Raw genomic sequence first — 12,942 nt, 5'->3', positions numbered from 1 at the left:
CTCATCGCCCCAAACATGAATCGAAAATAAAAAATAAAAATTTTTACGTATAACTTTTAATTGTTAGCAATTTCTGTCGTCATTTTCATACAAATAATTACCACTGGAAAATTAGAATATTGTCCACTACGTTTTTAATTATGTTTAATTGTTTAAATAAATATAAATTATTTAAAAAATCGTTTTTTTCCAAAACATGTAAAAATAAATAATCTATTTTCTTCTTGAACAGTAATAGTTGGTAATTGCTTGAAGTGTCACATTCTGTTTTAAAAATTGTATAATTAGTTAAACAATTCATTCTTGTCTATTTACACAATTTCTATCGAATTATAATATTCTATATATATATATATATATATATACATATATACTTAACTAATATAAAAAATAATAAAATGGATGTTTGACGTCTTCCAACTTTTAGTGAACAATATTTTATTTTTATCCTTCTCCTAAACATATTAGTTCAGTTTATTTTAATGTGGTAAATAAAGTAGATCTAACTTTTGTTCGCTAATTTATGAACAACCATTTTTTTGTGTTACCTATTATATTAATTATTTGTTTGCCTTGGCGCGAAACATTTGTACAACTTTAAACTATAAATGTTACAAATTCAACATCTTCAAAATTTTGAAAATGTCAAATTACAAAATTTGTTTCCTTTACGTTTCACAGTTGAAAACTTTTTGGTTGCTGAAACATTAATCTTGGTAATTCGCGAATTGATAATGAATGCACGTATAAATACAGTCATTTCATATGCGAAAGTTGTGTGAAGATACCAAACAAAATTATATTATACTTCATTATTGGATTGTAGAAACCTGGTTTAGATATGCCATTCTAAAAATTCTGACCCCTGGTGTGTAGCTTGGGCAGACTATGAAGCCCTCCGCTTGCCGCTCTTGCACTCTGCCACTGCAGAGACAAGAGCATTTTCGAGGAAAAGCTAGCTGAACGATTCGGTATAATTGCCTTTAGATTATGTAATCAAAATATTGTGGCCAACAATTCATGCGTTTCGACGTAGTTTTGATGTAACCAGATTGACAGCCTTTTGAGGGACACGTGAGGATACAGTCGAGTCCCCCGCTTTCCGCTCCTGCCCCTCGCGACACTATACTACTGTTTCACTGTATAGCTCGCGCGACTTTCAAGCGAAAAATAACTTTTTATTGTCAATTGCAAAATACAACAACAAAAAGGATCTTTTCGGGAAAAAGCGAGCTGAACCGTCCGGTATTATTGCATTTAGATCAGGTGCTTAAAATGTGGCGTTCAACAACTCAACTATTTATATTTAGTTTGCCCCTCGCGAATTTAACAGTTGTTTGAAGCGCCTTAAACTTCCCGCCTTAAATTGGCGTGACTTCTTTATCCAAACCGATGAAAAATTGTATTTATAGACTATTTTTTGTTTGGGGAGGAGGCACATATTCTTACGAGTCCTTACTTAGGGGGGGGGGGGGGGGGGGGGGGGGGTAAATAATTTGTGACTTAGGTTTCCTCGTCCTAATAATTTGTTTAAATTATGATAATTGAAACACTTTCTTGCTGTAGAAATAACCTTTTATAATATTATCCACATTGCGTCATTATATGTTTTATCTTATCTTTATTAAGAAATATTCTATTTTACAGATGAAGAATAAATATAGAGAGAACGATTTTAAAAATCTTCAAATCTAATATACGCTCTTAATAAAATCTCTTAAAATAAGTTTAAATCTGAATACTCCTTTGAAATCCAGTAAATGCTTTTGAAAATTTCGTAAATTCCTGATAAAAAAAGTTCAATCAATTGATCTTATTGGGGATTCTATAAAATGCTTTTATAACAGTGGAAATTTCTTTAAATTATCTGAAATTCTGGGAAATCTTTTAAATTCTTCAAATGGGCTTAAATCTATGAAATTCTAATGAATTATCTGGCAATATTTTTAAATCGATCAAAATACTTGAAATTGCGTGAAATATTTCATCTCTTAAATCTCTCCGAATCTCTTGATATAATATTCGGAAAAGCTTTTGAAAACTTACGAAATCCTCTAAAATCCGTAAGTATGCTTCAGAATATTTTTAAATGTCTTTAATTCCTTTGAAATCTCGTGAAATTATTTAAACTCCTTAATATTTCTTAAAATACGTTAAAATTTCTTGGAAAAACCCCGTGAAATCTCTTGAAATCTTATCACATCCCTTGAAATTCTTTTGCATCTTACAAATCCCATAAAAATCCCTTTAAATCCTTGAAAATCTGTGATATTTTCCAAAATATCGCGAGATCCCTTGAATTCTTGTTAATCTGCTTAAAATTCATTGAGTTTTGCGAATATCTTGTAATCACTTGAAATTACAAATAGTAAAATGGGTACAATTTTTTTAAATCTTTATAATTCTAGTAAATATTTGCAAATTTTAACAAATCCTTTGAATTTCGTGGATATACTTTGGAATATTTTGAAATCTGTTAAGATCCTTCGAAATTCCGTAAAAGCATCTGAACCCCTTTAAATAGCATCAGATGATGTGGAATTTCCAAAATTATCCCTACGTAACTAATGGATGTTTCCTTTCCTGAAATGATCCTTATTAAAAAAGAAGTTGATTACTCTGTCAACAAAATCACTGATCTGGTCTACCTGCATAATTCTTAAAATCAAATAAAAATTTAAAATTGGCGCTTTTTTGTCTTCTGCACTGCTCACATAAAAAATGTTTCTTTAATTATTATTGACAGATTTCAAATTTGATTGATCAATTCTTCTTTTTACATTTTTCATTTACCTTTTTCTGTTATTTTCTTTTAATTTTTACAATTTTTTCTTTATCTTATCCTTCAGTGCCATGAGAGTATTTTAATAAAAAATATAGATATATTACAGCAACTGCTAAAATGGAACACTATAATAAATATATCCTATTCCACTCTTTCTCATTTACATTATTCACTGCAGTTGGCTATGAAATTTTTTATGACCTCAGCTCTTGTAATAAAGACATACTGCCACTTTTTTCTGCGACAAACTTGAATACTGAGTTACGTTTCCTTTTCGGATCTCAATATTCTAATTTATATTCTTTACTCAAAATTTCTAAAAGATGATTGCATGTCTTTTTACATTTTTTATATTAAACCACCTATGTAATTTTATTTTCAAATTTTTCCGTGCGCTTCCTACAATCTCTGAGGAACGTTTCATCTATTTTTCAAACGACGAGAGACGCTTGCAGAATATTGAATGCCTTTTAGATCGTATGTCATCTGTAAGGAATATTAATAAGCTTGATAATCTCTGATTTCTTTGCTTTTGCCTATTTCCTTCCCTCCACTATATGACTGACAATAAGACTGAAAGTTTCTTTTCTTCAGTTTTGAATTATTCTAAGTTTCAATTTTTTTTAAATAGTTCAAGATTCTTTTATTGTATAATAGAAATTTCAAAACAAGATAATATTGTCATCGTAATATTATTAGGGTTTCATTAACCTTGAACTCTGACCTCTGACATTTGGCTCACTCATATTTTACGTAATACAACCTCTGAACATTGGCCCTTGAGCACCTCCACCTTTCATCTGCTCCTTCTTTCTCTCCAATTTGACCTACTGACCCTTGACCTCTGATATTTGGGTCTTAAAATCTGACCCTCAACCTATGGCCTCTTATATTTCACATTTTATTTAATTCCCTTTTCTTTTCATTGTTTTTTTTTTCAAAAGCTGCCTTTTGACCATTCGCCTTTGAGCTCATTTTCCTTTCCTCTGATTCTCACCGTTCCTCCCTGACGTTTGGATTCTAATATTGGAACCCTTCACCGTTGACCTCTGACATTTGGCTTCTAAAATTTGAACCCCGGCCCATAGCCTCTTATATTTCATAATCAATTTTGTGACGATTTTCTTAAAAGTAATTAACAATAAAAAATGTAGTACCTTTGTTCAAGATTTTATAGCTCTGTACCTGATGATTTTATTAAATCTGAATTTATACAAAGTTACTTAGTAATAAAAAAATGATAAATTGTAAATTTGTAATTGTTTGTTTAAGGGCTTATTGACAAAATACGTGATGCGTTTAGGGGGAGAGGATTCTATCGAAGTAACATTCTCTATGTTAAGGCCAATGGAAAAAGTATCACGAAGGGGCGGGGGGAGGGGTAGAAGTTCCTAAAAAATATATAGCCTATTTTGTGAATGACCCTAAAAAACATTTTCAATTATATTTTTTTCACCTTGAGACAATCATTATTTTTAAAAAATCAATTTCTTTATAATTAACACTTAAAGTTTGCTTAAGTTGACATTAAAATACAAGAAGCTGTATTTCTTATTATTTTCGTGAAAATTTTTTTCAATATTCGTGACTTGATCTGCTGTGATGAGAAAGAGAAGTAGTGAAAGTTATTGTTTTGCATAACATTATTTCTAGACACATGCTAAATAGCTTTCAATCCATACACATTGCCACTGAATATCACCTGTCATTTATATAAGAAATTCTTTTAAAAAAATGCATTATTTACCTATTTTTCATTTGAAAACAGTCTTTTAAATAAATTTACCATTTATCAGAAAATATTATTTAATCACAAGGTTTAAACTAAAAAATGCATCACCTTCCCTTTCGTTTTGGAGGAAAAAGGTGTAGCCGTTGTAAAATATGATTAGTGGATTTAAAACAGTAGGCAGAAACTTCATACAAGGACATTATTCCTAGTGGTCCTAGTGTTTATAATAACATTGTTTATGATAATTACGAAAAAATATAATTGTTTATTACCAGTTTTCTGTAGTTAAATGTTATGCAAAACGTATTGAGCAATACTTTTCTGTTAATGAACTGTGCTTTTAGGTAAAAAGGTCTAAAATAAGCAGTTGTTTAAAATAAATATCGTAAAAGTAATTAAGATTCCCAAGCTCTGGTTTTATTTAACTAAAAATAATGCAGAAGATTTTTTCGTACCATTTTGCGAAGGAAACTGGGCTTTTATGAAGGAAAATGGCTATATTTTTCAATTGTACATGACAATTGTGTATACAAAATTATATCCATTTTTCAGTGTTAGTTCATTTTGAGTAAAAACTACTTAACATCTGTCTATTCATTATTTTACGTAAAACAATAAGGTATGTACAATCAAAATCAATTGGATTCTGAGTTACTTTCGCCTAGTTGAGTATCATCAATAATAATAAAAAAAAAAAAATAAATCGATAATCACCTTAAAGTTCAAAAACGAGAATTAAAAATAATTTTCTAAATAAAAGATTTAAATTCACAACTTGACAGTATTTCTCTTAGTTTTTTAAAAATGTAATCTTTTTTGCGTCACATTGTAAATGAATGCTTTTTTCATGTAAAACCATCAGAAAACAAAAATAAAAAAATCTTGAAAAAGGTCCTAAATTCTTAATTTTTTATGACTACAAAAATAGAAAATTTTGCAAAATCGTTTGGCATTACTTTTTAGTAAACTAAACATTACAAAATAATCAAAGATGTGTCAAACCTATGATTTTAGTTATTTTAATTGTTACTTAAAAGGGGGAGGGGTGAAAAATGTTTAAAATAGCGTTTACGTAGTTTCTAAACAGCTCCTTTTTTCTAACCCTCGCCCATCATCCCTGCCCTTTGATCTCTGAGATTTGACCTCTCACCTTTGACCTCTAACTTTTGGCATGTAACATTTCATTCCTAAACTGCGGCCTGTCATATTTCAGATATGACTTTTGACCTATTAGCTTCTCCCCCTTTCTCTGACGTCAGGCCAATCTCTTCTCGGACCTTTTTTTAAATGAATTTAATACTTACTGCTCTCGATAGCGAATGAACATAAGGGGTCATCGAAAGGGAAAATGTTGAGTCGACCCTGGCAGGACAGGATTAGATGCCGCCTGAAAGATAAATTTCAAATTAGTGATACAGGTGAAATAAATAAAATTTTTATTTAGCATCACGGTCACAGTGAATTTTAAACGGAATTTCTTTTGTGGGTGTTTTGAGGAAAATGTGTAATTTTCTTCATTTCACTTGACGATGGGTCTACTAAGTGGAAAAAAGTAAAATATTTGGTATGCAAAACCAATGTGGTTTTATGAGCTGCGGGCGGATATCGATTCAGCTCGGTCAGTTAACTGAACATGCCACTTCCAGTTGTTGGCTGACCAAAACTTTCCATATCTACTGTCTACTTGAATGCGTAAAGGCGGTTCTTATCCAGAGTGCTAATGAACGTTTACACATTTTTAACCACTTATAAACGGGTTTTTAATTTTTGTTTTGAATTATATTGAATATAGATTACAACTTGATAATTTCGTAATCAAAATTCGCTACCTGAATGATAAAAAATATCTCTTGGAGTGAACTTTTAAAGTGACCTCTTTGGTGTTAGTCGTCTAAAAGACCTACTGATTATTTATAATTATTTTAAATTCACTTTAATATTTTCGAATATTTTTGAGTTTGTGAAATGCTTTTGAATTCTTTGGAATTACATGAAATTTTTGTCAAACTCTTTCAAACTTTTTTTTCTTTGCAGTACTCTGAATTCCATTAAATTCCATCAAAAATTAATTTACTTTATAGAATTCCTGAATTCTTAGGAATCCTGCATTTGTAGAATTCGGAGAATTTAAGAATTCTTTCGGACTCTTTCAAATTCTTGTAATCTTCTTTAAATTTTCTGTATTCCTATAATTTTCATTAATTATTCAAATTTGATGAATTATTCAAAATGATATAACTTCCGATATTCGTGGAATACCTGAGTTTGTGCAATTCCAGAAATTTAGGAATTTAAGGAAGTTTGAAGTGTTTCAGTAAATTAAACATTTCTGGAAATTGAAAGAATTTCAGGAAATTGAAAGAATTTCTCGAAATTTCAAAAATTCAACCAAGTCAGAGAAATTTTGGATTTCAAAAAATTAGGATAATTCAGATAATTTAGGGGATCAAAAGAATCCTAAGAATTCAGATACTTTAAGGAATTTAAATAATTCATGGAATTCAAAAAATTCCAGAAATACAGAAAATTTTAAAAAAGCAGATAATTAAATGAATTCATAAAAATCAATTAGTTCAGAGAATTCAAGTTATTTATAGAATGTAATGAATTCAAAACTTTCATGTAATTCCGAGAAAGCTAAAGAATTCAAAAGAAATAAAACTACTTTAAAGGCATTCCAAGCATATCAAGAGAATTCAAAAGAATACGGAGAATTCAAATAATACTTTTGAAGTGATTATAATTTTTAAAACTTTTTAAACATTTTTTTAATTATGTTAATTTTCTTCAAACGAATTCGTAGAATTAAATAATTTGTGGAACTCCCTGCATTCATTGAATTATTTGTATTCAGGGTATTCAAGTAACTCTGGGTATTTAAAGAATCCAAAGAATACAGGAAATTTCAAATATTTAGAGAATGCAGAGGATTAAGGGTATTGTTAGAATAATAGGAAATCGTGAAATTAACGTAATGGAAGGAATTCATGAAATTCAGGGAAGTGAAAGAAGTCAGAGAGTTCAGAAAATGTAGGAAATGGAAGAAATTCATGAAATTCTATAAACTCAATGAATGTAGACCAGTCAAGGAACGCAGGGTATTTAAGAAATCCAAGGAATACTTCAATTTAGAGAATTTAAAGAATATAGAGAATTATGGAAATTGGTATAAGTAAGAAAATTGGTATAATTAAAGTAATTCGTAGAATTTACGAAATTTTAAGAATTCAGAAAATAAATAAAGTAATTAAATGAATTCAGGGAATTTAAAGACTTCAGGCAATTCAAGCAATTCAGATAAATCAGGAATTTAGGGGATTCAGTAAATTCGAAAATTCAAGTAATTTAGTGAATTCAAATCATTCAGATTCGGACTAGTAATTTAAAAGAATTGTAGAAATGCAAGGTATGCAATTCAAGGAATTTAGGGATTTTAGATAATTTAGATACTGGAGGGAATTAAGGGAATTGGCAAAATTAGAACACTTTATTGACTTGAGGCAATTTAAGGAATTAATAAATTCAGAGAATTCAATTTATTAAAGAAATCTAGTGAATATAGTCAATTCAAGATTGTTAAGGAATTTGTATAGAATCTCAAAGACCTTAAAATAATTCTTAGCAATCGAAAGGACTCAAAAAAATACATAGAATACAAAAAAGTCTAAAGAATTCAAATAAATTTAAGTTAATTCTAAATAGTTCAAAATAATGTACTGAATTGGAGTTCATTAATTACTAAACCTGACAAATATTTTCCTGGTAGCAATCCATACTATGACCAGGGTTTATTAAAAAATAGAGGTTTAATTAGACGTCGAATTAAAAAGGATTATTGAATCTATAATTTTTATATTAAATCTTGTCGGTACCGCATCAGATAGTTGACGGTGCCATTGCGATAGATCCGCAGGGCAAAATGGACTGGAATGAGAGGATCCTTGAAGTCTCCGTGCATGATGAAGTACGTATCTGGGAGCCAAATGTCGTTATGGTGGTGGATTGCGTTCAGAAATTCGTAACGTGATCTGTTACTGTAACGCAATCGTGGATCGTACCACTGCTGCTGCAGGAGAAATTCCACCTCGTATTTCTGTAAGCAAACAGAAAGAAATTGATGAAACATATGTAGTGTGTACTACCCTACAAACATCGAGAATACCAATTTCTTACAAACTTCAAAGCTAGAAAGATTGAATTTTATTTCAAAGTTAAATTGTTTGCACTCAAAGTAAAGTAAAGTAAATTAAGGTCTTCAGTCCTTCTATTGTTGCTCAGAGAAACAAACGAACTTCAAAAGTTTTTATACTTTAATTGAATTTTAAATTCGATGAGTCCAAAGGACAAGGAACTGATTCTTGAATCCCTGCTTAAGGGGGCAAAAGGTAAAACTTTCGCTTTACTTTCTACATTATTATTGCACAAACTTTTTCAACTTTTTTTTACCGAGTCACATTTAAAAATCTTAAAAATAACTAAAAATAGAGGTTAACTCATACTTTATTAAGTGAGTACATTCTAAGCTTCCCAAAACTTTACACCGTTCTTTCTCCGGGTATCTTTTTTTAACGGTCTCTGGTCGACAAATTTTAACAAAAAGTACAAAAAACTAAAATTATTTTTACGGAAACCTACAAATAATATCAACCTATTACAAAGCTTAGAAAAATGTTCTTTTGTATCAAAAGGATTGGACGTTAAAAGGATTTTCATTTGTTCTCTCAGTGAACCAAGAAAGCACGAAAGTACAACTTTTGTCTGTTATTCAGACTTTTTAAGAAAAATGACACCTAAAAAAATCTACTAAAATCTTTTTCAACCTAGGATGGCAAATATTATGAATAATACAACAAAACAATTTCATATTAACCTGTGTAAATGATCGTTATTAAAAAAAAGTTTCTATCTTTGAACTTTAAAAAAATATTAGAATACCATTCCTTAACAGTTAAAACATGGAAACCTTTGCATAATAGTTATAATTTTAAAATCTTGCTGAACCTGTACATTCCTACAGATTCTTCTAGATTTTAGTTCTTCTAGTTGTATTGTTTTTGTGAATATATAAATAAAATCATTAGTATAGTTTTTTAACATTTTAACTCTCGTGAAATATTGTAATGTATCATAAGGACTTATAATTTTTTACTACAACATGATTGAAATCAAAAGGCTTTTAATGAAGAAAAACTCCCCAATTGAAAAAAGTAACCCCTTACCTGTAACCTCTTGTAAACCTTTACACACGCCCTTTTGGCTTGAAATTTAAATTTGGTTTCAAATTCGTCTTTTTTGTTTGAACTATTTATTTCATCTGTCTTGTATTTAAAATTATAATCTTCAATGGTTGAAGTATCAACTTTTACATTCTTCGTTGAGAATTCATCTTTATTGTTTGAAAATTCAACTAATTGATTGAAATCGGAACTACTTTGATACATTTTCGCTTTTTTAAAAGTTCATAATTTTAGTTAAAAATTTACCTCTTTCGTTAAAACTTGGTTTATTGTTTGAATTTAATTTAAAAGTTAAATTGTTGGCTATGAAAGTAAAGTAGAGGTTTTAGTTACGAGTATCATATCGTTGCTCAGAGAATCCAAAGATGTTCTTTGAAAATGCAGATGCTTTGAATTACTTTAAAATTGAAGAAGTTACGTAAAAAAACTGTTTTCAATCGCACTGACAAACGAATAGATTCCTAAAAATTTTTTTTTGATTTTATAAACGAATACTAAGAGTTTTTGTAAACAATTTTTCCGTTCTCTAAGAAAAATGTGCATTCAAAATTATTCTAAAAGATTTCAAGAGATTTTGCAAGATTTTAAGAGACTTCAAGGGGTTTAATCAGATTAAAAAATCTCACGATATCTTAAGCGATAACGAATGATTCCTAAAAATTTGAGGAATTTTGAGGGGATTTAAGAAATTGAGAACGGTTTCCGCGAATTAAAAAGGGTTTGAATGATTGCAAGGGATTTTGAATGATTTTAAGAAATTTAAGGAGATTTTAAGATATCTAACATAAATTTTAAGGGATTTCAGAAGATTAAAAAGGATTACGCGAGATTTCCGAAGATTTGCAAGGATTTTAACGGATTTTAAGAAATTTTAATAGATTTAATACATTTAAAGGGCTTTTATTAATTTCATGCGAATTTAAACGGTTTTAAGAGATTTTAAACGATTTAAAAGTGTATTTATATATGTGAAAAGGTGTCGTAAGGTGTCACAGAATTTAAAAGAATTCTCGAATATTATCAAGGATTTGGAGAGATTTCGACTACTTTCAATACTTTTGTCGAGTACTTATATAAAGTAATTTAAATGTCTTTTAAAACATTCACGCAGACTCCTACTGCTTTAAAAGGTGTAAATGCGTTTAAAAAAGATTTCAAAGATTGCAAAGAAATATCTCAATATTTGGAAATATTTCCCGAACTTTTAAGGATTTTAACAGGTTCTAGAGATCTTAAGGGATTTCACGTATCATCATATATTCTTAAGGAATTTTGTAGGATTTGAATGTCTTGAAGTCATTTTAAAGACTAAATAAGTTTTAAAAGTTTAATAGAATCTCTAATAATTTTAAGGGATTTCCATAATTTATAAAGGATTTGATGGCATTTCTATGAAGTTCAAACTTTTTAAAGGACTTCAACGAGATTATGTACGATATTAATGGAATTCAAAGGACTTTCAGAAATTTGCACATAATTTGAGAAATTTTGAAGGATTTATAAAGTTTTTATAAGAATCCATGGGATTTCAAAGAATTTCAAAGATTGCGAAAAATTTCAGGAGATTTTATGAAATATATACGCCAGATCTTAATAATAATTAACTGTTCGATCTTATAATGATTGGAAAAGTGTAAAATACAATTTTTCTTACAAAAGAAGAAATAAAACCAGTTTATATTATGCGTATGCGCGGTCTGTCGGAAAATTACCCAATTTCATGGCGCATGATGTGTAAGAGTTAATTTTGTTTAATAGCGATGTCATCTGCTTCAAATTACTCCCCTTTAGAAGACATAACCTTCTTCCAGCAATACTCTTACAGTCGAAAGAACTCCCTAAAGTCACATTTCGAAATAGCTAACAGGTTTTTCATTGCATTCTAGTTTGTTTCCTCTGCCTCTTGAAATTGTTTTCCTTTTATAGGATACTTCAACTTAGAAAATAACCATAAATTGCAGGGAGGCTTGCCAAATTTGTTAAAGGCCGTGTTTCATCAGAATTTTCGAGATAAGCTGCGGTGACAGGTCAGGTGCGTTGCCGTAACCACTTTTCCACAAATCAGGCCGTTTTCTTTTTAATGCGTCATGTATCGCTTGAGAACTTCTTGATAAATAATTTTTTTTTATAATATCACGACAAGGTACAAAGTTTGAGCACAAGGCGGTATAGTTTCCGGATAGACCTCGTAATGGTATAAAAAGTGGTTTCAGCAACCACAACAGGAATTAAATTAGCATATTTTAAAAAAATAATTAGAAAGAAATTTTAACCCTCTCCCCTCAAACAAAAAACCTGACGTAATTAATGGATGCTCTTTGAAGACGTTCTAGTTCCTTTCCATTGTTTTACTAATAAGCTAAGAGAAGTTTGAATTGAAGGTTAAATTTTCAATGGCAACATATTAACAGTCGAAAATAAGAGCTTCGAAAACTTAACAAAAACTCGATTAAGAACGGAACTACCCAGCAGTCAGCTTTTATAGAATGAAGACATTTCCATTCCTGCTGCGGTGTGCTCGTTATTCAGTAGAAACAACATTATTACATTATGAGTGTATGCTCTAGTGCCCACATGTTCTAAAGAGAAACTCGTAATGAGATTAATTGAGCTGAAAGTTGATAGCTTACGAAGAACCTTTTAGAGAATTATCGCCATTGATGAAATTATATTATACTACGTTGAAAACTAATACAATCAAGATTCATGGTAGTGATTCGTCTCCAAGTAAAAAAAAACGCAAATATATTTTCTCGAAAGAATTCTAGTTATCTATATCTCAGCCGATTCCATACCGATTTGCATCGAACATTTTAATATAAAAAAAAAAACAAAAAAAACATAACAACATGTACTCTACAGAACTGGTAAAATAGAATTAGTAGATTTATAAAACATAAAAAATGTATTATATTTTGTACTTATGGGCGCACCTACTGTCTACACTGTTTAACTTATTGGTAGAGGAAATCAGAGGAAGAGGAAGTAGAGGAAATGACAGCAAATAAAGAAAGGGGAAAGGAAGGAACGTAGGGAAGTAGCGGAAGTGAAGGGAGGGGGTGTAGATAATATAAGAAGAGGAAAAGTATGTAAATTCGGGGAGGAGAAGTAGGTGAAATACAGGGAGAGAAAAAGAAGAAAAGTAGAAGAAATTATAGAAAAATTGAGAGACGTAGGGGGGGGGGGGG

The 12,942-nt window shown here is 29.9% G+C and overlaps 1 protein-coding gene across 19 annotated transcripts in view; it reads right to left on the bottom strand.

Moving 5' to 3' along the window:
* The window catches only part of LOC117171699 (glutamate-gated chloride channel), a 151,281-nt gene that overhangs the window by 88,077 nt on the left and 50,262 nt on the right, over positions 1 to 12,942 (bottom strand). For all 19 annotated transcript variants that reach the window (XR_004466911.1, XM_033359239.1, XM_033359235.1 and 16 more), the window contains 2 exons: positions 8,390 to 8,610; positions 5,822 to 5,904 (listed from right to left, as the gene is read on the bottom strand). Coding sequence is in view for 18 of the 19 variants with exons in the window: in XM_033359239.1 (XP_033215130.1) it covers positions 5,822 to 5,904; positions 8,390 to 8,610 (304 nt within the window). In the remaining variant the exon portion in view is untranslated. The remainder of the gene's footprint in view (positions 1 to 5,821; positions 5,905 to 8,389; positions 8,611 to 12,942) is intronic.

This window comes from Belonocnema kinseyi, chromosome 4, assembly GCF_010883055.1.
Source record: "Belonocnema kinseyi isolate 2016_QV_RU_SX_M_011 chromosome 4, B_treatae_v1, whole genome shotgun sequence".
Classification (NCBI taxonomy): domain Eukaryota; kingdom Metazoa; phylum Arthropoda; class Insecta; order Hymenoptera; family Cynipidae; genus Belonocnema; species Belonocnema kinseyi.
Note: the sequence above shows the minus strand (reverse complement) of the source record. Positions and strands in the feature narration are given on the sequence as shown.